The sequence below is a fragment of a genome, unplaced genomic scaffold, assembly GCF_019419815.1.
Source record: "Pyrus x bretschneideri cultivar Hongxiangsu unplaced genomic scaffold, Pyrus_bretschneideri_v1 Contig6, whole genome shotgun sequence".
Lineage (NCBI taxonomy): Eukaryota > Viridiplantae > Streptophyta > Magnoliopsida > Rosales > Rosaceae > Pyrus > Pyrus x bretschneideri.
Window position 1 is genome coordinate 4,515,710 of NW_025999798.1, and position 26,879 is coordinate 4,542,588.

Genomic DNA, 26,879 nt, shown 5'->3' on the forward strand with positions numbered 1-26,879 from the left:
ATCTTATTTTAAATTTATGGGAGATGTATGAGTTGTACTCCGCCAAAAAAGATGTTAATTTATAAATTTCGTTTATTTTTCTCTCTTAAATTGGCAGGACACTTTCTAAAAAATGTGAGTATTTTGCATCCAATCTATTGAAAAGCTTTTTGGCCAACACAAAATATAAAAGATCCATTCAAAAGGCATTTGCATCTCCAGTTGGAGAAGCTTTGAGTCTTGCGAGATTTTTCATATGTTGAGAACATGATTTGATACATTATATGTTATAATACAAGTGCTTTGAGACTTGAAAAAAAAAATTTAGCTACTTATAGTATGACGCTCGATGACGATATATTGGATGACATTCCCAGCATACTAAAAAATTTCTTTTGAGTCATAATTTCACAGATCCTTCCATTTTAATTGCCAATAAATCAGTGAACAATAAAAAAAAAGGTACAATCATTCACATAAAAAATACATTATTATTCTCATAACAATAAATACATTATTATTTTAAATATCCACCGAAATAAATGATGTCTAGATCCCAAACAATACTCTCTCTCTCTCTATTTTGTTAGCTTCCAAGCATGTTTTCATGATTAACAATGAGATATAATCATTGTGCAAATCCCACTAAAGGATAATTAAATTTACATGACTAGTAAAAAAAAGTTGTTGGCTCCAATTTTTTTTTTCTTCGAACAAACGATATTATCTGTATCAACAGGAAGAGAAGTGAGTTTAGCCTCACAAGTCATAATGAGTTAGTATTAATGTGGTTCAAATTCACAATTGGCAAGAATCGAACCTAAAACATCTCACTTACAAGTAAAAAAAATATCACTACACCGTAGTATTAACTGCTCCAAAATTCTTATTTAACACTCTAAATTTTCTATATCTAAAGAAATTGCCTTCGTAGATTTGATTGATTCATTAGTAATCTTGTCGCGGAGTTATGCTGTACATTTTTTACATGATAGTACATTGCTTTAACCAATTCTCATACCACATATCCGCCACGTAGTTTGGTTATGGAATGACTCATCATTATACGTTGAACTGACAATTTAAGGGACTAAATGAATGCAGCTAAGTAAAGTTCCAGCAATATCCATACACAGTAATATAATCAAAACTAATTTGATTCCATTGTTCATAAAAAAAACAAATTGATCCGATTGTTTATAAACAAATGATTCTTTGCAGACATTCATCCCAAAAGCAAATGTGCTAATTAAGCATTATAATACCCCCACCCCCCCCCCCCAAAAAAAAACTACACTATTGCTTAACCATAATTAAAAAAAGAAAATAAATGAAAAGAACTTAACAACTTTGAGTTTTAATGATAAAGACAAAATAAAGGGTAAAGTGAATAGTATCACGATTGACTTTTTAGTGTAAAAATGTAGGTTTTCGTTAAAGTGAACAATATCCTTAAAGTAACCAATTAAAAAATGACACTTTGGATGCGATCCCTAACTACCAATGTTTTTTTATTGAAACCTTTGTAGTTTTTAGTTTTTGATCAAAGTTCTTGACATTAATGTAATAATGTATTTCTATTTAGGTTATTATATTTTTAATTTAAAAAAGAAAATTTGTAGTTATTTATATTAATGAGATTTAAAATAAAACCCATAATTTATGGGATAAAAAATATCAATGATAAATTATACTCTTCTGTGTGTATATATACATGGGTACGTTCATAAAAAACTAACCAAAAAATTATTGTACCAAAACATGGGTACATTTTTCAAAAACACAAAAAAAGAAAAAAAGATATTAGGCTTAGTAACATTATTAAATTTCTTCTATTAAACTTGACATAAATACATTTTCAAAATGCACCCATATAAGTTTAAAAATGGATTAGAGAAAAGATTGAATGAATTTTATATAAAAAAATGGGTACATTTTATATTAAAAAAAAAGGTACATTTTTCATATAACAAATTGGTATATTTATGTCACATCCCGGCCCGGGGCGGATCACTTCCCGGGCCCGTTCCACCACCGTAGCACGATATTGTCCGCTTTGGGCTTACCATTCCCTCACGGTTTTGTTTTTGGGAACTCACGAGCAACTTCCCAGTGGGTCACCCATCATGGGATTGCTCTAGCCCCTTCTCGCTTAACTTCGGAGTTCCTACGGAACCCGAAGCCAGTGAGCTCCCAAAAGGCCTCGTGCTAGGTAGGGATGAGAATATACATATATGGATCACTCCCCTGGGCGATGTGGGATGTCACAATTTAAGAATGGCTACATATCAAATTTTTATAAAAAATTAATGGATACAAACTTATTCTAATTTTATTTTTTATATTTTGGAATGTTTGAATTGAAAATTAATTAGGAGTTTAATAAGGGTGTGAGTATTAAAATTCTAAATCAATTACTAATTTTTATTGTAAAAATTATGTAACTTACATGTAATTCATTAATATATTAATGATAGGAACTTTCATCAAAATCTAAAAAACTAATAAAATCTTAATCAATAAACATTAAAGATTAAGAACCAGATACTAATTTTTTCTTAAAAAAATATGTTAAAAATTTAAAACTCAAATGATTAAAAATAAATAAGCTATAAAAAATCCTCGATGAAAAATGTGTGCTATTCATTAAAAAGAGACGCGAGTCAATATTGTATTAATAATATGGATGACATCTCGACAGCATAAGAAACAACGTCAATTTTCAAGAAAGAGTCCAGAAAGTGAGGGAATGTTAATTATAACGGAATAGACCTGACCTACCTACACTATGACATCACCATCATATGCCTTGAAGACAATAATAAAAATCTCTTGATGAGCAAAACTATATTAAAACAGCTGACGTGATAATTTGTCTACTTTGATTGTCTCATAAAAAAATGTTATTCCACATAGAACTAGGCAATGTTACCTACTTCGGAAAGTAGACACTGGAAAATTTGCCTAATCAATTGACTATTCACCTAGAGCTTAATTTTGCCTATACGGCTCGTTAAAAGAAAGGGAAATTGTATTTGAACTTATATAATTTCACTTTACACCTAACTTAAATTTAAAATGTGAATTGTTATTTTTATCCTATTATATAGTTACCATCAAATACATGATGAAATCAACTATAAAACTAAAATTTATTAATAAACCCACTACCGCTTCCAATGACAACTGTGGGACTGAGGCTCATTCGAATTGAGGAATACGAAATAAACAGACAAAATAATGCATTCTACATAATTCATGTATTTATATCATTATTATTGGGGTAAATGACAAAAAACTACCTCAACTATTGGTGTCACGATACTTTCATACTTTATCTTTTAACATTGACAATGTCATACCTCATCTTACAAATTTGTGACAATGTCAGACCTCCGTCAGTTTTTCTATTAATTTCTCTGTTAAATGCTGATGTGGCTAGAGACGGAGTCCACTCACTAATCCAACTGGATTAAAAAATAATTAAATTAAAAAAAAAAAGAATAAAAAAAAATTAAAATGGCCTAGGGGTGCGGGCCTCCCCTTTCCTCCACCCGCACCAACCTTCTTCTTCTCTTCGACAGCCACCAAACTTTTCCCCGTCCCCCAAACCTTCCTCAACCCATCCCCATCCCCCACCTCTTCCCTTCCCCTCCCTCTTCCTGTCCCTTTCAAACCCAAACCCTAACCCTAATTCCCCGTTTTCAAACAGAAAACCCCAACCTTCCTCACCCATCCCCCCAACCTTCCCCACCCGTCCACCCTTCCCCACCCAACGCGGGAAAAGAGCTGTCCCCAGCAAGAGGTGGCGGGGAGGTGCCACGGGAGCATTCATGCAACAAGCCCATAAAACAGGTTTGTAAGCACCAAAATATTTGCCATCAAAACCCGATCTCGGCATTTCCGGAGAGCTGTGTGGCGATGATTCTGGGGTATTTGGACCTAGCTGAAGATTTACAAATTGTCGAAGCTGAATCGGGCGTTTCATAGCGATGATTCTGGGTTTTGTTTCTTGTTTTCTGTTTGGGTGCCGAGAAAGTGTGGGAAAATTGGGAAAGTTAGATTCTTTGAATTGAATTGTATCATTGTGGTGTGGGTTTGATTGGTTTCTCTATTTTCTCATCTATCGAATTTCGTTTTCAATTTTTTTTAGCCGAACCTTGGGAAGGAGGTGGAGATGGAGGAGGAGAGGGCGGCGGTGGGGTGGTGAAGGAAGGTTGGGGGGGGGGACGGGTGGGAAGGGTTTATGGGTTTTGGGGATGTAGGTGGCCAGAGAGAGAGAGATGAGAGAGAGGGTGGTGGAGGAAAGTTGGGGGGGACGGGTGGGAAGGGTGGGAAGGGTTTTTGGATTTTGGGGATGCAGGTGTCTAGAGAGAGAAGAAAGAAAGGCGAGAGAGTGGATCCCACAATTTTATATAAAAAATAATTTTATTTTTAATTTTATAATATTTAATTATTTTTTAATCCAGTTGGATTAGTGAGTGGGCCCCATCTCTAGCCACATTAGCATTTAACAGAGAAATTAACAGAAAAACTGACGGAGGTCTCACATTGTCACAAATTCTTAAGTTAAGGTATGACATTGTCATTTTTAAAAGATGAGGTATGAAAGTGTCGTTCGATCCATAGTTGAGGTAGTTTTGTGTAATTTACCCTTATTATTACTATTGTGTGTACATGTATAAGATGATTTTGAGTTCTGTAATTCATGTAGATTGGAATATGGATTTGCAGATTACAATTCCACCCCCCAAATACACATAATCCTAAAACCGAGGTTAAAATTTGAGATTAAAGCAATTGAAAAACGCTACTACATTCTCCAGTTCCAGAGAGATATCCAGAAAGAAAATGTTTGAATACATTTGTTTATCAAAGGATAAAAACGATGAGAATCCAATTCAGACAAAGCACACAAGGATTAAAACCCAACTCGATTTCCATTGTAAGAGAAATCTTGTCAGCACAAAAGACGGTAACATATGATTTAATTACTTCATCTAATCTTGTCTGCTCACATAATTTTCCGACTTCAGATTGCTTGTTTGATCAATTCAGCAAACACAACTCCAGACATGTATCGACGTGACACTCAAAGTAAAGTTTTTAAACATCGTTCATTTGACTGCTCTCTTTACGCCTTGAACGAGTTATGGAACATTGATTTTGGATTTTTATTTTCTAAATAGGTGTAAAGATAAATTCACATATTGAATTGAGTTTGTGAGGGTAATTGAGGTAGTAAATTTAAGTTTAAAGAGACATTGATAGTTTATCTAAAAATTATATGGATGTTAAAAATAAATTAAGTGCAAAAAGAAATTACATGAGTTCAAATAAAATTTATCTCGAACAAATTTAGCACTCATTTACCTACTCCAGTGGATATCCTCTTAAGTCTTAAGTCAAACATACCGTTAAAAGGCCACCACTCCCTTCTCCTTCCTTTGCTTCTCTTCTACTCCCCTCGTTCTTCCTCTCTCTTTTTGGCGGGAAGTGGACCCCGCCAATCAAATTTCCTCCTTCCGCCGGTCTCTTTCTCATAAATACCCGCAGCACCACCCCACCCACACCTCCAACCACCCTCTCTCTCTCTCTCTCTCTCTAAACATGTACTTCAATTAAAACCCGCAATCTCCATCTCCTCCCATTTCTCCGGCCAAATTATGGAACCTTCCAGTTTCTCCGCCCTCCTCATACTCCTCCTCCTCGTCGACACCACACTCTCACTCAACTCCGACGGCCTCTCCCTCCTCTCTCTAAAATCCGCCGTTGACCAGCCCGCCGACGGCTCCGCCTTCTCCGACTGGCTCGACACCGACCCCACCCCATGCCGCTGGACCGGCATTTCCTGCATGAACATCTCCGGCTTCCCTGACCCCTGCGTCGTCGGAATCGCCATATCCGGGAAGAATCTCCGGGGCTACATTCCCTCCGAGCTCGGCAACCTAGTAAACCTCCGCCGCCTCAACCTCCACGACAACAACTTCCACGGCTCAATCCCATCCCAACTCTTCAACGCTACCTCACTCCACAGCATCTTCCTCTACGGCAATAACCTCTCCGGCCCGCTTCCACCGTCGATCTGCAACCCCCCGCGTCTCCAGAACCTCGACCTGTCCAACAACTCCCTCTCCGGTCCGCTCCAGAAAGACTACTTGAAGAACTGCAAGCAATTGCAGCGGCTGATCCTCGCGAGAAACAGATTCGACGGAGAAATTCAGGCGGGAATTTGGTCCTGCATGGAGAATCTAAACCAATTGGATCTCTCCTCAAACGAGTTAACCGGATCGGTGCCGGACGATTTCAGCGAGTTGAAGTCTCTGTCGGGCGCGCTCAACCTATCGTACAATCACTTATCGGGAAAGATTCCGAAATCCCTCGGCGATTTACCCTTGACGGTGAGCTTGGATCTCCGAAACAACAATTTCAGCGGCGAGATTCCTCAAACGGGGTCGTTTTCGAACCAAGGCCCCACCGCGTTTCTGGACAACCCTCTGTTATGCGGGTTTCCGCTTCAGAAAACTTGTAAAAATCCGGGACAGAGCTCCGCGGATAATCCGAATTCGGGATCAGGATCGGAAAATAGTCCGGTAAAGGGTATGAGTCCGGGTCTGATTATCCTAATCTCGGTGGCGGACGCCGCCGTAGTGGCGTTTATCGGATTAGTCATCGTTTACATTTACTGGAAAAAGAAAGACGACGAGAACGGATGCAGTTGTACGGGAAAGAGCAAATTTGGCGGCAACGAGAAGCGCCACCTCTGTAATCTCTGTCATCTCTGTTCTTGCGCTTGCATCAATGGCGGGTTCGGGAACCAGGATTCGGATTCGGGCGACCCGGAAAAGGCAGAGAGGGGAAAAGGGGAGGGGGATCTCGTCGCGATCGACAAAGGGTTCACATTCGAGCTGGACGAGCTGTTGAGGGCGTCGGCGTACGTGCTGGGGAAGAGCGGACTGGGGATCGTGTACAAAGTGGTGCTCGGGAATGGAATCCCGGTAGCGGTGAGGAGGTTGGGGGAGGGCGGGGATCAGAGGTATAAGGAGTTCGCGGCGGAGATTCAGGCGATCGGGCGGGTGAAGCATCCGAATGTGGTGAAGCTGAGGGCGTACTATTGGGCGCCCGACGAGAAGCTTCTCATCAGTGATTTCATTTCTAATGGCAACTTGGCCACCGCACTCCGCGGTAAGTTTTTTTTTTTTTTTTTTGGGCGCCCTTCCGTTGACTAGTAGTCTTTTTGTCTATTCTCTTCACAGTAACACCAATTACGTGTCATTGGTAAATGAAAGGTCTTCATTTGAATTTAGATTTCAACATCTTCGCTTATAAGTGATGATCTTAATTTAAACGTTACAAATAATAATATTAATTTAGATTTTTAAAGCATCTCTAAGAGAAGTAGCAAAGATAAATTGTTATGATATGCAGGAAAACGCATCTTAACGGAAGTAGGCAACTCAATTAGCAAAATAAAGGAAAAAAAAATTAGCCAAATAAAGAATTAGCAACTAACCTTGTAAATATTTCTTCAAGGTAGCAATTGAGTCTCGCAATATATTTTATTTAAAAAGTATTGTTTAGTAAAGAGTATAAAAATAAACCCATAAGATGGGATGAAACCAATTATGGTGAAACGGATATCCATTGAAAGAAAGGAGTTACAAATCTGTTGAAATAAAGGAGTTACAGATCTGTTGAAATATTTGCCAACTTGGCAAGAAAAATGACATGATTAGATGTCACATTGTTTTCTCATATATGGGCAAGTAGGTGTACACATGTTATTTGATGGGAGTTGAGATCCTCTCAGGATTTCTGTGTCTAAGATCGCTGGATTCGAAGATCCGGGATGTTCAAGGGGCTTGGCTTTGTGTGAGATGGATTAGTGGAGATTGCAAAATTTAAATTGAGTGGTGCGGATTTCTTTATCCGTCAACTTTGAACACAGAGATCCGAAAAGGATTTCAATTTATTTGATATGTTGATGGCACTATTTTTACCTTGCCTTATATTGGACTAGTGGAGACATGGAAAATGACTAGTGAGCATGTGCGCATTTCCGTGAGCTCAATCACAATTCACTACGTGGTAGGTCAGGATAATCATATCATATTTGGTGCAGACCATTACAGCTTTTTGGCCTTGCTAGTTGTAAGGATAATTTGATGGGAAATGATTTCCGCACCATTTGAAACTTCATGGACACTCTACTCCTTTTTACCTACTCAATTGAGCATCAAAGGAGAATCAAGGGTCAGAATTAAGACTGCATGTGCAGAAAATAAAAAAGAATGTGCGAAAATCATTCTCGTTTGTTGATCAAATATCTGTTCGATGTTAATGAAATTGGAACTTTTGAAGCAGAAAAGTGAACCTCCGTTTTTAATTTGATTGCTTGGTATGGATAGAATAGATTATATCTTTTGTGCAGGGGAAACGTAAAGGGTAGATTTACTTCCTTTGTCCTCTGCCGGAAATGATTATCCTACTTTCTGACTTTCGTTTTAACTTTCCTTGGTGTCATGGAGCCACTGCAAATACCATGTCATAATTCGAGTCGATAACGTAAGCTGAACGCTATTGAAACTGAAAATTTTGAATTACAAATGTGCAGGGAGAATCGGTCAGTCATCATCAAGCCTCTCATGGACAACGAGGCTAAAGATCGCCAAGGGAACAGCCCGAGGTCTCGCCTACCTGCACGAATGCAGCCCCAGAAAGTTTGTCCACGGTGACATCAAACCCTCCAACATTCTCATCGACAACGAATATCAAGCCTACATTTCCGATTTCGGACTCAACAGGCTGATCACAATCACAGGCAACAACCCCTCCTCGGGTGGCTTCATGGGCGGGGCTCTCCCTTACATGCAACCAGTCCAAACAGAGCGATCAAATAGCTACCGTGCCCCGGAGGCCCGTGTCACGGGCAGCAAACCCACCCAAAAATGGGACGTGTACTCGTTTGGTGTTGTGTTGCTTGAATTGCTCACAGGGAAGTCCCCGGAGCTCTCTCCGACCGCGTCAACTTCGGCCGAAGTCCCAGACCTGGTGAGCTCTGTGAGGAAAGGGTTCGAGGATGAAAACCCTTTGTCGGATATGGTAGACCATGTGTTGCTGCAAGAAGTGCATGCCAAAAAGGAGGTGCTTGCAGCTTTCCATGTAGCTCTTGCATGCACTGAGCCGGACCCTGAGGTTAGGCCAAGGATGAAAACCGTCTCTGAAAATCTTGAAAGGGTTGGAACATGAGGATCGATACGTATACGTGGTCGGGAGATAATTTCCGCACTTTCCTTTTGTCCCGCTGCACTTCTCCTTGTTTTTCGAGCTTCTATATTGAATATAAATTAAAAAAGAATCAAGGGACAAAAATAAAAAGAGTAATGCAGCGGATGGAAATCATTTCTCCAAATATAATCATGAAGTTTGACGTTCTCCCGACGGATTTGAAGATTTGGTTTTGTCAGATGGTGAATTTTGGTTTGAAGAATCAATTCGTTCATGAAGAACCCCATTTATTTTTTGGAAGCCAAGCAAATCCCCATAGCATAATTTTGTTATACAATATTTATTTAAAATTGATAATTAAGAATTCGCTGCATTTTTGTAGTTTAAAATGTTTAGTTTCTGCCAATTTCTATTAGCTTGTAATAATAATGTACCTTTTCTCCAGTTTCCCCCTCAATTAATGCGTTGTATAATGTAGATTCATAAGTTCTTAATTCAACAATTTTTGCCTACCGTCATTTTTTCTCCTCGTTCACCACCTGATCCAAACCTAGCTGATTTTATTCAACCTAAAATATTGGATTGAAATAGCAAGCGGTGAATTGTCTTAATGGATAAAATTTTTCTCTTCAACTCATTGTGTTTCGAATTCAAAACTCGCTTCCTACTCGCAACGTAGAATATCCTCTTCAACCCCCTTTCCGGGTTCAAACTCCCCCTAATTCTATATGGAAACTACTAAAAAACTCAGCTACTAATTTATTTGGGTTTTAACTTACACATGAAGCTAATTTCAATCCTAGTCCTAATTCAATTTTGAAAAAAAAAAAATAATAATAACCAAGATTAGGTGAAATGACACGTGACAGATGATTATGTGTATTTTGAGTATACCAAAACGACCATACACTTTACAATTGCGAGAGAATATACTCCCCTAAAACGGAAAGAGATCGTCTATGATCTTTCCCTCCAAAGCCCAAGGATCAAGTGATCCGGGCTTTTAAAGTTTAATTCAACGGCAAAAAATTATTCTATCTTTTAAAATTTTTAACTAATTTCTCTATTTTTAACCGTTAGATCAAATTTTAAAACTCAAATCACTTGATCTTTAGGTCTTAGGGGAAAAGATCCGAAGAGGATCTCTTTCCCCCTGAAACTACCATCAATATTGACCACGTGGCCGGAGAGGCAGATGCAGAAAAATGGAGCGAAGTTTGAGTATTGGCTTTCCGCCCCAAATTAATGGGCCGAACAGTTGGGCCTATTAATTTCCATTTACACCCCCAGATTCTTTACACTTCTCTCTCTGTCTCAGCCAAGACTTGAAACAGAGAACAGACAGTGAAGTCTAAAATGGCCGGAACTGGAAGAAGAAGCTCTCGGAGCAGAGCCAGCTCCTCCAGAGACGGCAATGACGGAGACGCAGTTCCTCTCCGCCCACCTCCCAATTTGCGGACGCAGAGAGGTGGCAGAGGCAGAAATCAAACTTCAATCGGAATTTTCAACGTCAATCTCAAAGTCCTGCTAGTGCTCAGCGCGATCGCCTTCTTCGCCATCTTGTATTTGATTAACAAGCTCATGAACCACGTCGAACAAGCTCCGACGCCGAGGGTCGTCACGCCCTTCCCGGCTCCAAAGCTCATGGACCTCCCTCAGGTATTCGATTTTTCTTCGTTGACTATGTGATGCGTGTATTCTGTGAGTTGATTGTGCATTTTTCGGGTTGTGGCAGTTTCAGGGTGAGCACAAAGAGAGCTTGTATTGGGGAACTTATCGCCCGAACGTGTATCTCGGAATCCGGGCTAGGTTTGCCTTTTACATTGCCGATCATAATATTCTTTTTCTTGAATTGTTTGTTTAGAATTCATGTTCATTCAGTTAACATCGTATCGTTTGTGTATTTTCGGGAGCGTAAATTTACGTTTTGGTAGTAAGTTGTGTTACTCTTGTCAGTATAACTAGGCACTTGATCAAATTGTTGATCAATATTTGTTTCTTGATGTGCTCGGTCTTGCACTTTATCTCATTTCATTAACATTGACGGATGCATTGTTTTTTCCGTGTGTGTATTTAGACTTTGCGAATGATGTGGTGGTGATTCTAGTTGTTGCACCTTGCAGGACTCCTCGGTCTTTAATAGCCGGGTTAATGTGGCTTGGTATAAAGGATGGGAGATATTTCATGCGGCATGTTTGCCAAGATTCTGATGATCTGAGTAAATATGGTTGGGCACAACATGATGGGCGCAGTTTTGGACATCAAGTCATTGTTGACCATGGCATGAACTTGGCAACAAGTTTCTTGAAATCCAAGGGTGAAGACAGTGGCTATGGCGGAGATTGGGCAGTTCAAATTGATGTGCAGAACCACAAGTAAAAAGCCTGACCTAAATCTGTAACGCTTTTTCTTTACGAAATGAACAGGGTATAGGCATAATGTGAAGTGAATTTAGGATTTAATGGAAGGTGTGAAGATTATACTTACAAGTATGTTGATGTAGTGAAGAGAAATGCGTAGAGTTTCTCTTAATTTTCTGTTGGGAGCTGGGACCCTTCCAAGGAGGGTGAGGGTTGTGGCATTTTTTGTTTCTAAGAGTAGATGGATTTGCCCATGCATTCTTTATACATGAATCTTTTATTGACTCTTTTCATCATGCTTCATGCTCAGATCTAGAGGGAATGAGGAAGCTTCACATCTCTTTTTCTATTTGGCCGATGAAGATGGAAATACTCTAAATTTAGGTGGAGATACCTTGGACATTCATGAGAACTCTCTCCTTGCATCTGGTTCACGGATGGATGTTGGAAGTTGGCAGCTACATTTAAAATCACTGGTAATGTTATGAAGAGATTGTTACGGCAGAGGAAAAAAAAAATCTTTTATATTGAAAGAAAATGTCATATGAATTACGATGAGGAAATATATTTCTGTGAACCATTAAGCACTCTTGGTCCACCTCGTTAACTTAAGATCCGTTGAATGCTCTCACAGAGTTTCATGGTCTTTGTGGTATTCGTGTTATTAGCTAAAAAGTAATTAATAATCTGAACAATTCAATGTCCGCTCTGGCCAGGGACAGAGCAAAGATAGGGTTCACATGTGCTAGAGCCAACATCAAAATTAGGAATAAATGGAAAAAAGTAGGAAAAGCTTTAGAACATCAGGGGGAAAAATGGAAAACCCTCTAATAACTTATTCATCCAACCCACCCAGCCCACCCCTGTCCTAACTTATCCCCACAACTAGGTCACAGCGCACCCCAAACTTATGATTTGCTCTGTCACTTGTTCCGCATTATCTGTGTTCTTACTCATTTCTGAGTTGATGTATTGAAGGCTCCAATACTGATCCATTACTTCTCTGTGTTTTCTTTTCAGGAGGATTTGGAAGTTCATTATGCTGGTTTTAAGACGGCTCATATTCACAACTTATCAGATCTTGTTCAGGAAAATCTTGGACTACAAGTATATCACAGTTTCATGACATCATTTTATTATCCAGAAAAAAATGAATCAGCTTTTTAATATCTACAATTCTTGCCTTGAATGCCTCAATTTCACTTCCATGTTTTTAGGTAAGGAAGTTTGGTCGACTGCAGCTACCTGACACATCTGAAGATTCTCCAAATATTCTAGTTTTTCAGGTACATGGTGGTAAAGTGTGCTACTTTTTTAGTCTAACTAATCATTAGTCATTAGTTTTCAGTCTTGATTTTTCTTTCTCATCCACCTTTTCCTGTGGTTTCCCATTGTTATCCAGATTTCTGCTAGGGCACCTTTCAGGACAGATGTTACATTCATATCTGGAACTGGTTGGGAAAGTTCAAGAGTAAAAGAACGTGTCAGCAGCCTTACAGGTTCGTCTTCCATTTAATCATGATAGGTAACAATAATAGAAGCATAAGAGGGTTCCACTGAGTACACGAAATTAACCGAGCTCTGTGTCAGACTTCCATTAAGGGACCATGAGGACCGAATAATTGATGTTTCACAATCAAGAACTCAAATGTTGAACCCATTGCCCATTCTTCCAAGTCTTAACGCTAATATTTCCTACAATTTTGGGTTTTGTCAAGAACCAGAAATTAGAATCTTGCTTTCTGCTATTCTTTAATATCTGTGTGCACATTTCCTGATTTCATGAGTGACTTCCAACTAAATGTTATATTGCCCTTAACTTTTATTAGTTACTCTATGATCAAGGTACCTCACTGACCAATCAACTGAAGGAGAAGCAAAGAGAATTTGACACAAAATTTGAGAAGAGCTTTAATCTGGTTGACAAGGTACTTTGGAAATCAGTTTCCCAGGATAGTGCATTTTGTTACAAACTATTGAATCAGGCCTGCTATTTGAATGTCTTGTTGAAAGTGAAATATTTATGTAGTCAGACATTTACATGAATTTACACTGAGTATTGCTCTATGATAATACTTTTGATTTTGGATGACATGGTGAAAAAGATTGAGCCAGTCCATCCTGGTAGCTTAATCTGATGAGCTAGTCTGCCATTTTCAGTTTTATGTTGTATCTCTATGGGATGTTTGGGAGTCTTTACTGTATTTTGGCTACACAAGGAAAAGCCTTCATGGCATGTCTTGCATTACAGTAGGACAGTTGCTGATGCTCTACATATGCAGTTACAAACACTGGCATTAAAAAATTCACGAAACTGAGATAGTTATGTGTGCGTTGTGAGAATTGAAGCTTCATCTACTTAGATATAATTGTGCAACAAAAGACTTCTAAATTCGTTGTTACTATGCTTTCAGCTTGATCCTGAATCTATTGTTGCTGGTAAGGCTGCCATAGGAAACTTGTTGGGTGGCATCGGCTACTTCTTTGGCCAGTCAAAAATTGCCGTCTCCGGGGATATGTTCGTAAGTTATTGGTTACCTCTATGTGCTACTGGTCCTCCTTTTAAAAGTTTATACTTTTCCTCTGTTTTCACAATTTTGTTTCTTAAAAGAAAAAGACTTCATTTTCCATTTCCCTCTTTTCCCCCGTAATTTAGGGAAAATAATATCTCTTAAAGCATCATATGACTAATTGTATGATCACACAAAATTAGATGCTAATGGTTGCTGCTTAACTAAGTGTTAGTGAAATTCACCTCTTTTGCTTCCAAATATGGGCTAGTGTTAGAAGAAAAAACCATGACGTTCATAACATTATTAGAATATGATATCAGTGGGTTTTGATCACAATAACTATTTTCTGAATGGGCCTTAACAGAATAGTTTTTGGAAGTGACCAAATTTATGAAAATTTATGGTCGTATCAGTGTGGACATCTGAAAAAATAAAGACATGGATTTATTTATTATGCTTGGTGAAGGTATCAATGTGGGCATCTGACAAAATCATATAGTTGGCCATTTCCTCTTGCAGTCGGGAAGTCATGATAATTCTATTTCATATTGGCCTGCTGAGCTTTACACAGCTGTTCCAAGTCGTCCTTTTTTTCCGAGGGGATTTTTATGGGATGAAGGTTTTCATCAACTTTTGATCTGGTGAGTTGCCTCATGTTTTTCAGTATGCATGTTACTCCAATTTGTCTCAGTTCAGCTGCTGCCTTTGTAATTTCTTGAAGAATTATAAAGATATAAAAAGTTAAGTACCTTATGTAAGTGTACTATCGGTCTACTTCTGGAAAATGGAAACTCTTTCATATATGCATCCTTAATGTTGAGCAGGCGTTGGGATAAACATATTTCCTTGGACATCATAGGACACTGGTTAGATCTAATGAATATTGATGGATGGATTCCCCGTGAGCAAATTTTAGGTGCTGAAGCTCTAAGGTACATTCTTGTTCAAATACGTGTATACCTCAGCTTAGATTTTGTCAGTGTAAGTAGAATGTAATATTTTTTGTGGTGTACCTGCAGTAAAGTCCCAAGTGAATTTGTTACTCAGCTTCCAACAAATGGAAATCCACCAGCTCTGCTTTTGGCGTTGCGTGGTAACTGAATATTTTTTTTTTTCACTTAAACCTTTCAGTCCATGAAAAATTGAAAATGTAGTTGTTTTGTGTGATTTTAAGCTAAGGAAAGACTATTTTGTTATCCATGCCCCCAAAAGTGTTAACTTTAGTTGTTCAAGAAACATTATGTCGTGAAACATATGTCTGAACTTTTGACTTCCTAGTTTCTTCCCATATCCCTCAGAATGCATATTGTCTACTTGAAAATTTTGTTGGTTTGCTGTATATATTATTTATGATGTGGTCTGAAAGTTTGCCTTTTCCAGACTTAGTTCATGGCTTAAAGATAAACAAGTTTACTGCTGCTGAAAGCAATGCGATATCTTCGTTCCTAGAACGGGCTTTTGTTCGCCTAGAAGCATGGTTTCAATGGTTCAACACTACCCAATCAGGTATAGAAGGGTTTGTCAATCTTTAGTCTCTGCCATGGGTTTTTCTTTATAGGAGGACAAGGGTTGTGATGCATGTGTTTATGGTCTGTTGTTTTAGTTTTACTGAGCAATATGTTTACTCAAGGGCACATCTTTTATATGTTTATCGTCTGTTATTGTATTGAGTCCGTGAAATGTGTATATGCATGCATACTTGCGCTTGTATGTGCGTGGTGGACTGTAGCCATGTGTTTGTGTTACTGACTATGATTGTATGAACACAGGGAAGGAAGTGGGAAGCTACTATTGGCATGGGAGAGACAGCGCAACAAATAGGGAACTAAACCCTAAGGTTCCACTTTACAGAATTTCGTACTCTTTTAGACTTGTATTAAATAAAATCTGTTACCTTTTGTTTTAACTCGCAAGAAATGTGGTATGATTTGGGGCATCATATGCCTGAGTCGCTTAGCTTTGGAACAAATTTAAGTAGAACTTCATGTTTAAAACACTGCTAGTAAACTGAGATTGTATTATTGCATGTCCAGACGCTGTCTTCTGGATTGGATGATTATCCACGTGCTTCCCATCCAAGTGAGGATGAGCGTCACGTAGATCTTAGATGCTGGATGCTACTTGCAGCAGATTGCTTGCATTCCATTGCAGAACTGTTTGAGAAGGAAAATAAATCTGCAAAGGTAAGGCAAACAAATACGTATGGAAACACAACTGTGATTTATCAATTAGTTAACATATAAATTAAATAATGCAGGAATATGGTGCTACAGTTAAGTTACTCTCGGATTTTGAAACTCTGAATCAGGTTCGTTTGTCAATTGTCATTATCATATCTATAGTTTGTTGCAGCATATTCTCCTTGATGCATTTTACTACAATATATATTTCCACGCCATCATTTTGTGTCTGTCTAATAACTACATCTTCTTGGTTAATTACTTTTTCACTGTTTGGTTCATTGTATTTACAATTATATCTTATACGCTCCTGTTGGACAGATGCACTATGACGATACATATGGAACATATTTTGATTTTGGAAATCATACGGAAAAGGTATGCTACTTGCTCTCTTCTTTTTTGTGATATTTTCACATGGTACATGGGTTTTTTTTTTTTTTCACGATTCTAAATATCTTGATATGAGGTAAATAGTACTCACAAGAGTCAAGATTGCTTATAAGTGAATAATGATGATTGATTTGGGGACTACAAGTTTCTCATACCATGGGCTGTCATGTCATAATTGGTTTAGATAAATTTTATCGTCAAACAGATGGTTGCCTGATGTGTCTAATTGTCCGTTACATAAATGTCTAGAGCTGGATAGCCTTTTTGCTTTTCAGTTACAATAGTTGCATGCTAAAATTGGGCATTGGTTTGATCTTACTAGGTTCGTTTAGTTTGGAAAGAAGTGATAACAGGACACAATTATGCAACCAGAGAGCTCGTGCGGGAGGTATTAGAAAGCCCCAAGTTGAGACTCGTTCCTCACATTGGCCCTATTAGTCTTTTCCCATTCATTGGAAGGATTATACCAGCTGTAAGTTGTGTCATCTGATTGAATATTCTACCGATTATGTATTATTATTGTCATGTTACCATAAGACCACTTCTCTCTTGTTTGATATAGGATTCAAGGATTTTGGAAAAACAGCTAGACCTTATATCAAATCGGAGCATCTTTTGGACAGATTATGGACTCCGCTCTCTTGCCAAAACAAGGTGATCAAGTATACAGATTACGTTAACTGAATTGGTTTTCATGGTAGAATTAATTTTCCCCTACTTCTGAGGACCATGTTAATTCGGAAGCACTAAATACTTTCATCTATTGTGCAACAGCTCCATGTACATGAAACGCAACACAGAGCATGATGCCCCTTACTGGAGGGGTCCAATATGGATGAACATGAACTACATGATTCTTTCATCGCTCCATCATTACTCTAGAGGTACACAGCTTACCGCCTCCCGCTATGAAGATTGAAGCACTATTCTTGCTCTTGTAACTGTCGTATTGTTTGAATTGTTTCAGTGGATGGACCGTATAAAGAAAAAGCGAGAACCATCTACGATGACTTGAGAGGCAATTTGATTAGGTACGTCAAGACATTTTCTGTACATGTAATGCTTAATCTGCTATGTTCAATGGATTTAAACGTGTTTCCCGTATGTTGCAGAAACGTGGTGAAAAATTATCACAAAACCGGGTTCTTCTGGGAACAATATGATCAGAGGAACGGCAAGGGAAAAGGTGCACGCGTATTCCATGGCTGGACATCTCTCGTGTTGTTAATCATGGCAGAAGCTTACTCTAGCTAGTGAGCACAGCGTAGGAAAAATTGATATTTGGATTCTGATACGTACAAGGCGCAAGGCTCTTTAAAAGCGATAACGTCGAAAATGCCAGAATGAGCAATATGTGGTGTGATCTAGTCCGAAAAGAATGGTGATACCGGTAGTCTTCAATCTAACTTTTCGTTTCTTGAACCCTACTGTTACTACTTGTACCGATACAAGAGAGCTTAGAAGCGGTTTTGGTTGTTAGAAAACGCTTTTAGCCAGGTCAGGTTCTTTTGAAGCAGTCTCAAACAGTACAAATGATGTATTTGCAGCGTGACAAGATGAGAGACTAAGGACCGTATTACCCATTACCAAATAAGAGTTAACGTTCGTTGCAAATGATGCAAGTAGAAAAATGAGTCCTCTCTCTGTCTCCGGTGGTCAGCTGAACTGATTTGGATAGTTTAACTCAAAGCCTCTGTTAACGGTTCAAGGGAGAAGGGTTATCACCGGCCACTGCCACTGCCACTGATTGCTAATCAAACGCACTAATTTAAATAAAAAAATTACAATTAACAAACCAAACTTTCCGTCTTAGTTTCCGTTCTCAGTTGTTTCTGTATCCTCTGCCATTATAATCTCCATATCCCGGATATCTCGCTTCAAAACATTGCCTAGTCTCGCAATAGCTTCCGTCTGCTGTTGCAACACCTGCTCCACAAAAACGACCAATTCATTTACCCAATTCTGGTGTTACCATATAAAGGAGTGTGCCTTTAAACGACGATAATATGTACAGTTTTCTTTTCCGAAATCAAATATTGTGCATAAGATCGGGTTGAAATATTCAGAAGGCGAGATGAAATAGAAATTTTCCAAACTAGTGCACTCTCACCTCTTGCATAGCAGCGAGACTCTGTTCATGGATTTTGGTTGATCCAGGAAGATAACCTAAACCACCAGCACCAATAGAATTCTCTTGGACACGGGATATGGTTAGTAGGTTTTGTACCCTCCTAGTAAGCTCAGCTCTGGATCCTTTCAACTGCAAATCCATTTGCTTGTTAGTATCTTCACCGAATGACAGATGACGAGTAGGATGCATAGAAAAGGGATCATGAAGGGCATAGTAATGAAGTACCTGTCTAGTAATTGCAGCTAACTTCTCGGCCAATTCTACTTCACCTTTCATTAAGGGCAGTCGGAAACCCTTGCCCTCTAGTGCCTCCAGTATTCTCATCACCTTTCGGAATAGCAAAGAAAACAAAGATGTCAAAACACTTGCAAAATACAAAACGCACAAGCTACCTGCACAAGAATGATTTAAACCCTCCAAGCCAACAACAATCATAAATCTAGTCCTCTGGATGTTGGTTAAGCACTGTCAGTCACAACGCCAGATTGCAATGACGGCATTTTCTTCAAGCTTCTGATGGAACTCATCGTACTCATTATTCACAGTTTCTAATATATATCGCAGAAAGTGTACTCACCCTCAAAAGGCGCCTTTGAAGACCTTGTTCTTTTTGTCTCATTCTTTCGATCCAAGGAAGTGTGTCAGCTTGAAAATGCCTTTGAAGCTGCAAATGATATAAGACATGAAAGCCATTTTCAAATTTATGTGGTAATAGCAGATGGGCATTTGAACAATAAATGATACCATCTTGACATTGCTTTGGGTCATTTGCAATCTCTCAGCATCTGAAAGAAGGACTTCATCTTGGAGCTGCATCAATTCAGTTTGAAACATCAGGCATCACTAAACGATAACAATTTTCTCCACCTTATCAGCTTTAAACTGGTTCTCGCAATTTTTTTCTACTCAAACCCCATATTAGTTCAATACTTGCATCATAGCAATGGTCCAACTATAGACACAGGACAGCAACTCTGGTGGGTAATCAACAATTTTACTTGCCAAGTCTCAGTCAGTAACTGCCAAAGCAGAACTCATAAATACCCTGGACTGTAACAACTTAATCCAAAATTGGCATTCACTAACACCAACCGGTGAATTTAAGGTTTAACTAAAAAACCTCAAAATATTGCTTAAATGTACTATTTCTAAGTAGCAACAATAGAAACAACAAGCAAAAATACTCTGAACAATATCACTACGCTTCAAACTAACAACAATTACCTTCAGGCGTTGAGAGAGATCTTTAAATCCCTGAACAAGCTGAGGCCACAGGCGCTCCCTGTCAGTACTTTCCAGACCTTCGAGCTTTGCCATAGCCTCTGCCCACATAATCTGGCAACGCAAACTATTCTCCACACTTAGCCGGAAAAAAAAAAAAAAAAACAAACCAGATTATGCCACGAACACCTAGTAACAAAAAAGGGGAACAATAAACTCACATCCGATACACCAGCAGGCTTCACCCTGAACTGCGGATCAGTTACGCTAAACAGCAAATGCTGCAAAAATCAAGACAGGCATTCATTTCTCATAACGAAAGTCCACAACTAAGTTTGTCAAAAGCAGAGAGATATTAAGAATCTAGAGTTTTAAATCAAACATGAACTTCACCACTCAGCATCTTCTAAAACAAGCATATTTGCAACTTTACTTCCATTTTCTCAGCAACCAAACAGACAGGTATAGATATCATGGGCGGGAAGGCAACGCATTCGAAATTCTAACAAAATCAATGAAAATAAACTAGAAGAACAAACCTTAAAAGCATATTTAGGGTTTCCAGGCTCGTCCTTGTAAGCGTCAACAATTGCCTAACGCAAAAAACCAAAATCCGTCAAATCAAAACGAAATTGAAAGCTAGGGTTAGGGTTTCTGCACTGAATAATCAATAACAAAATGGAAAACAATACTTGAATATCGCGATCGGCGAGAGAGAAAGGGAGAGGAGAGACGGGAGCCATCTGAGTCGTCAATTGAGAGTTAGGGAAGGGCGTCGGCTGCTGCGGCGTAGTGAACGGGCTCTGAAACCCAAAGCCGCCAGCAGACTGAGGCTGCTGAAACGACGTCGTTTGCTGCTGAGTTTGAGAAGATAATGGAGTGTTGAATAAGGAGCCGAAGCCACCGGTGGAAAATGCAGACGTCGACGGAGTTCCAAAGGCCGGAGCCGGAGCCGAAGGAGTAAAGAACGACGGGGTCGAAGAGGGCATCCCAAAGGCCGGGGTCGACGACGGGGTGCCGAAGGCTGGGGTCGACGACGGCGTCCCGAAGGCGGGGGTTGACGACGGCGTGCCAAAAGGTAACGACGAAGATTGAGCTCCGAACATTGTCGCTGGCTGCTGCTGCTTCTCTCTCGCTGTTGAATGTAGAGAGAGAGAGAGTGTGGTGTAGCTCAGCAGTTCAACGTTTTGCCTGTGCCTGTTTTTTGACCACCACGTTGTTTTACATAAGTGACCAGAAATTTTGTTTTTTAACTAATTAATTTTTTAATTCACATATCTCATTTTTTATATAGTAATACGTGAAGAATTATTTTGTGTGTCGATTACATTAAAAAATCTCTCATTTGCTTTCGCTTTTTCTTTCACTAGATTTTGAGAGCGTGCACCTTTAACGTGAAAAGATTAATTTCATAATTTTGAAGATTCTTCGGTTTTTTTCCCCGAAATGTGACGTATCTCAATTCCCAAAGAATTGAATTAAACTTCAAGGGAGTCCGGAATGGCTAAAAACGTTTCAATTCACTCCGATTGGGCACATTTACATGACACACGTCGTCACAAATTTTTTAACGTGGGAATTACTCATGTTTTGACACGAATCTAGAACAAAGAGAATACTTGACTTCAAATTCTAACATTTCCACAAGACCACTAGATTTAAAGGCGTAGGCTATATTCTGCCTTGGCCAGACTGTCTCTCCCAAAGTGAACCGATGCGGATTAATCAAGTGCAAGCAAGTTAATTAACAACAGAGAGCAATAAATCCCAAATCAAGTACCTGATAAAAGTAGACTGAACTCCGACCAATGCACGAAGCTGAGCTCCGACCAATGCACGAAGCTGAGCTCCGTGCATTGACGAAGTTCATAACAAAATGCGTTAACCCTAAAGTCCTAATCCGGGCAACAGAGCTAAAATCCAGTCCATACTTGAAGTTCACCAACTGTTTTTTAGAGCCTTACGAAGGTCCTCCAACTTTCGGGCACACCTTACAGTTTCACACCTTGATAGTAACACAGCACAAGCAGGGGCCGGACAGCTTTACCTCAGAAGTCAGCCACTCGGATCCTGGTGCTGCATTTGGATCGTACAACAAAGTACGATAACCAGGATCCTCCTCGAGCGAAAACAACAGAAGTTTGTCATCCAGTATCCCAAATCGGAGCTTGATGCTTGTGCTTCCTGTCAACGGAATCTGCACCATCTCCCAAGAATTGTCGTCAGGGTTGTAAATTGAAAGTTTCCGCTGGTTCTTCCACTCCAAACAGAACAGCTTCTTTCCCAGCACAGCATGAGCAGTGACCATGACACAACCATTCTTCTTCATCTCACCCCAAGTGTGACTCTCAGGGTCGTAGACATCAACAAACTTTGAATTTCCAATTGTGAAGCTTGACCTTCCGCCCATAACATACAGCTTTCCTTCAAATCCACAGGCAAAGCAACCATATCGAGGACGGCGAATACTGCTTATCAGGGTCCAAGTATCGGTGTCAGGATTGTACACCTCGGCACTGGATAGACTGCTGCCATCTATACCGTATCCTCCAACAGCGTAAATCATACCACTTAGTTCTGCACAAGCAAAGTCATGTCGAGCAACATTCATGTTTGCCAATTTGCCCCACCTACAATTACGAAAGAACTATAAGATTGCATTATATATTACGAAGTTAAGCTTGTCCGGAGAAACATTTAACATACAGCATTTGTTACAGTCCAATCATGCCGGTGAAATTAAGTAGCCATGGTAAGGAAAAATACGGGACATTCTTATACTTTATGAAGGGTTTGCAGAAAGGAAATTAAAGGAAGAGACTAATCACTGAAAATGGACACAAAACAAACCTGTTGAGGCAAGAATCGTATTGGTACACATCTTCTGATGCAATGGTGGTCCCGGGAATCATAGAATATCCACCAACGACAAGAAGCTTTCCATTAAGAACCGCCACCCCAAATCCAAATCTTGTTGGACCAGGCATGCGAGGAAGAACATGGTGCTTATGTCCATGGCAATCTAAAACCTCCCAGTGGTTTTCCATTCCTTGAGAATCGGTTGTCAAAACATAGAGCCACTCCTCAAGCAACCCAGCTAATTGCCGCACAGTGATAAGTTCTTTGCTTTGAAGAAAATACCTCCATTTCTTACACACGGCACCCATAGCAGGGAAGTCTGAATGAGGAACAAGCGCTAGACAATATTTTGCTATGTCATCTGGCAGTCCCGGCAGGATGGGGCTGTCAGAATCATCTACCTCCAGAGAAGTCAAACTGCGATAGCTTTTTGCACTAATTGGTGCATCTTGCTTGACCGAATTGGATCGGCACATATTTGGATCTATAAATCTCTTCTTTTCAGTCACAAAAGCCAGAATTTTGTAGATTGAGAAGGTTGTTACGTCAAAGGAGATGCAGATTATCTCACCTATGACCGCTTAGGTATCCCCCAAAAATGTGTATTCTTCTTTAACAGCAGACTTTTGAGTAAAGGAATTCATGATATCCGTCACCTATAGGAATTTTACAAGACCAAGGCATAAAATATGTCGCAGAACGCACCACACAAGCAGTATACGCCGGCAATTTTCTGTGTTTTGTCCAGTCGGGTCCAAATTCCATAACAATAGTTCTGCTCCCAAAGTAGCTGCTCCCTAACTTATTTCTTGCTCCACACATTGCCCAAGTATCTGCATATCGTGGAGCAAACTTAGTGGAGCCTAGTTTTACGAAAAGGAACAAAAACGATAAACATTCTATCTGCAGTTGAGGAATAACCGAGTAAGATAGGTCGGAAGAAATCATACCAGTCAATGCCATATACTCGGCAGGTTTTAGCCCCCAGTGACTTCCATAGCATGTCCAGGTTGATAATCACCTGAATGAATCACAAATGAGTCAACAAAATTCAACTCAAAGATAACACAATACAAGCACTTCAAACAAGATAACGCAGTGATCGGGGATTCAGATAGCAGCAACCGAAAATTCAATCAAACGAACTATACTACGCAATTACGCATTCCATTCCAGCATCACTTTCCGGGGAATGTAAGAACAAGACCAAAATTAACCATTTGCCACTTTTAACTTTGCAAAAACTTCTACAACAAAGACATGAACACCTAAGATTGATACAAGTGATGAGCAGATCAATTACCGGTCTTCATAGTCAAGGCCGGCGGCAGAAATATTTCAGACCGGCCAACGAAGAAATCTACCTATCCGCGTTGTTTAGCTAATTAGATTCAAAAGTTGTTAAACTAAAATCAAATTTACAGTAAAAGCTAGTGGTTCCGCCAGATCTAACATCCTTGCCCGGATACAACAAAAATGGAGCATAGACAACCAGATCTATATAAAAACCATCAACTGAAATCTCACACCAACAAAGAAGATATAGCCAAGAAATGTATGCGCATATGCACAAATTTCTGCTCCTGGAAGCTTAAACCGCTCTAATTACATCATAAAAACTATAAGCCAAGGGTTTAATTCTCCGGCGCGAGATTCACACTCTCAACGAAATTTGAATGAAATCTGAATACACCAAATCAACAAATATGTTGGTTTGGGTTGGCTAAGCTAAGCTGGGATTAGTGAAACATAATCATGCATAATTAAAGCATAAACCATATGCAGACCTGGCCGTAATCGTATTGGCTAAAACCAGTGTGCTCTCCAAAATCTTCTCCCGTAATTTAGATTAGATTAGAATAACGCTCAAATTGAAAACAACATAAACTTAAACAAAAAGAGAAAATGGAAGGTGAACCTGATTAGGAAACGTCGAAAACAAGAGCATGTATATGTATATATAGAGCAAAAGTAGGAATGTAAATCTGAGATTAACAGAAAGGATTAACGAAGATTACCTAAAATAGAAGGGGATTATCCAAAAAAGTATTGCGGAAAATTGGAGAGAGATTAGAACGTGTGGAGGAGGAGGCTAAAATTAGAAACAATCGGAATTTTTGATGAGGTGCTTGAGAAAGCGGAAGAAGAGGAGTTTTATAGGACCCGAAATGCAAGGGAAAAGGATTAAAGTTTGAACTGACAAAAAAGCCCCGACCACGTCAGAGTTCGGAAACAGACCCAACAGGATCCTATTCGGATCATTTTGGTGAAGATTTTGGGAATTTGTGAATAGTATTCGTTCATGTATATCGTGCGGTTAATTTTTGTCAAGTGCTGTTTATGTTTATTTTTAAATAAAAATATTTAAAATAATTTCTGACCGTATGATATACGATAAACAAATATAATTCACAAATCTTCGTAAAGAGAATCCGACAAGGATTCGAACTCGAAACAGAAGACCTTAGTTCTGTTCCCGAAATAAAGGGGGAATTTTTTATTTTTTTTATTTATCGCGTAATCTTTTTATTTAGTTTTATTTGATTGTCGGGAATGGACAGGTGTGGTAATTCTAAGGTGTATTGACTCGGAGATTGGTTTGTGTGTGAATGATCTGACCGGAGCAGAGTGAGGTCAACCGAGTCGGCACTTGAAAGGTCAACGCAGTCAGTCGTGAAGATAAGTGATGGACGATTCAGATTCTCAGAAGCACTTTTGGAATGATACGAGAAAAAGGAATAATCTATACAATATTAATTTTTTTGGATTTTCCTTCTTTTTTGTGAATTATTTCAGAAGACAAAAATGTGTGGACATTTGTGGGAAGATGGGATGGAACGGTAAAGTTTAAGAGGAAAGATGGGGCATTGGGAAGTTCAATCTGACCTTGTTGATATACCAATTAGAATTGAAATAAAATATAATTACATAAAAAAAAATTTACAATTTTAATTTATATATTAATATTTAATTAAATTTTTGGAATTTTTTTTTTTTTACAATTTTAATTTATATATTGATATTTAATTTAATTTTTGGAACCCAGTTACTGTTACATCAGCACATAATATATTTTTTTACAAATTTATGACGGAATTATCACATTGATTTGCGATATCCTTTTATAAATGATCGATTTTCAATTTTAGACACTATCTTGATTGAGATAGGTCAATTCTCAATTCCAAGGGTTGTTTGTTATAGAACCCCTAAAAACATACTATCTACTAGTATTAGCAGAGTAATTGAAGAAGAATGTCCATACAACGAGCATCCTTAACGTATTTAAGGTTTTCTTGTGTACATGTAATAGGGATGTTGAATTGTAAGTTGCACTTACGTTGCCGTAAGTTTATCTCGTATTTTTGTGGCTTGTATTATTTTGTTATTTCTTTTTTTCTTCTCATGCGTTTCGTGTGATTTGTACTCTTGGCCTTGTGTTTTGTATTTTTTCAATTTTCCCTCCTATTTTTTCCTGAAGAAAGAGGTATTTATTTCAGTCCAACCGATGAGTACTTCCCCACTGTTTGTTTTAGATGGCAAATATGATGACTAATCGGACCACTGCTTTTTTTGGGAGTGATTCTTGGAAGCACTTTGAAAGTGTTTGTCATAATTCAGTAACCATGCCTTCTCAAAATCACTCCTAAACAGGCTATTATTTAGAAGTATATTGGATTCAACATCATGCTAAGTATGTACAAAACGCCAAACTTATATATAAATCAATGAAGATTCTAGTATGCTTTGTTGTGGGACATTCATCGAATGAATGAAATGTTAGATGTATGGTCAATAATCCAATATTTTACTGAAAAAATCCCGTAAATCAAAGACCTAATGTGAACAAATCTTTGAAAATTCATGACACCTAATTAATACGACCCCTTATCATCATTATTTCATTCAAACAAACGTGTATATCACATCATAAAAACCATAGGTACCACATAAATTGGAGAGAAAATGTTGATTAATTATATACTCCTTCTACAAAAGGTCACTAACTTCATGT

At 38.8% G+C, this 26,879-nt stretch overlaps 4 protein-coding genes across 5 annotated transcripts; 2 read left to right on the plus strand and 2 right to left on the minus strand.

Moving 5' to 3' along the window:
• Positions 1–5,374: 5,374 nt before the first annotated feature.
• Positions 5,375–9,684, plus strand: LOC103961485 (receptor protein kinase-like protein ZAR1). The gene is made up of 2 exons (XM_048572379.1): positions 5,375–7,164; positions 8,594–9,684. Exons 1-2 carry the CDS (start codon positions 5,646–5,648, stop codon positions 9,226–9,228), a joined length of 2,154 nt encoding a protein of 717 aa, XP_048428336.1. The 5' UTR covers positions 5,375–5,645; the 3' UTR covers positions 9,229–9,684.
• An 820-nt stretch (positions 9,685–10,504) lies between these two features.
• Positions 10,505–18,267, plus strand: LOC125468180 (mannosyl-oligosaccharide glucosidase GCS1-like). Its single transcript, XM_048572272.1, has 22 exons — positions 10,505–10,866; positions 10,943–11,016; positions 11,331–11,582; positions 11,878–12,043; positions 12,588–12,674; positions 12,785–12,853; positions 12,970–13,066; positions 13,413–13,495; positions 13,982–14,089; positions 14,600–14,721; positions 14,905–15,012; positions 15,100–15,173; positions 15,461–15,586; positions 15,850–15,917; positions 16,114–16,263; positions 16,338–16,388; positions 16,582–16,638; positions 16,976–17,125; positions 17,216–17,307; positions 17,428–17,537; positions 17,621–17,684; positions 17,766–18,267. The coding sequence occupies exons 1-22, from the start codon at positions 10,564–10,566 to the stop codon at positions 17,905–17,907; spliced, it is 2,553 nt and encodes an 850-aa protein (XP_048428229.1). The 5' UTR covers positions 10,505–10,563; the 3' UTR covers positions 17,908–18,267.
• On the minus strand, positions 18,211–21,920 carry LOC125471617 (nuclear pore complex protein NUP54-like). The gene is made up of 10 exons (XM_048572273.1): positions 21,786–21,920; positions 20,698–21,202; positions 20,545–20,598; positions 20,227–20,286; positions 20,009–20,119; positions 19,529–19,594; positions 19,362–19,448; positions 19,010–19,111; positions 18,764–18,913; positions 18,211–18,579 (listed from the first exon to the last, which is right to left on the minus strand). Exons 1-10 carry the CDS (start codon positions 21,860–21,862, stop codon positions 18,463–18,465), a joined length of 1,329 nt encoding a protein of 442 aa, XP_048428230.1. The 5' UTR covers positions 21,863–21,920; the 3' UTR covers positions 18,211–18,462.
• LOC125471618 (F-box/kelch-repeat protein At1g67480-like) lies at positions 21,608–25,035 on the minus strand. Of its 2 annotated transcripts, none has more exons than XM_048572274.1 (4): positions 24,883–25,035; positions 23,815–23,885; positions 22,856–23,697; positions 21,608–22,635 (listed from the first exon to the last, which is right to left on the minus strand). In XM_048572274.1, the coding sequence occupies exons 3-4, from the start codon at positions 23,338–23,340 to the stop codon at positions 22,005–22,007; spliced, it is 1,116 nt and encodes a 371-aa protein (XP_048428231.1). In that variant the 5' UTR covers positions 23,341–23,697; positions 23,815–23,885; positions 24,883–25,035; the 3' UTR covers positions 21,608–22,004. The 2 variants fall into 2 exon arrangements, with proteins under 2 accessions (XP_048428231.1, XP_048428232.1); XM_048572275.1 differs by lacking the exon at positions 24,883–25,035 and adding an exon at positions 24,652–24,701.
• Between the last annotated feature and the right edge of the window lie 1,844 nt (positions 25,036–26,879).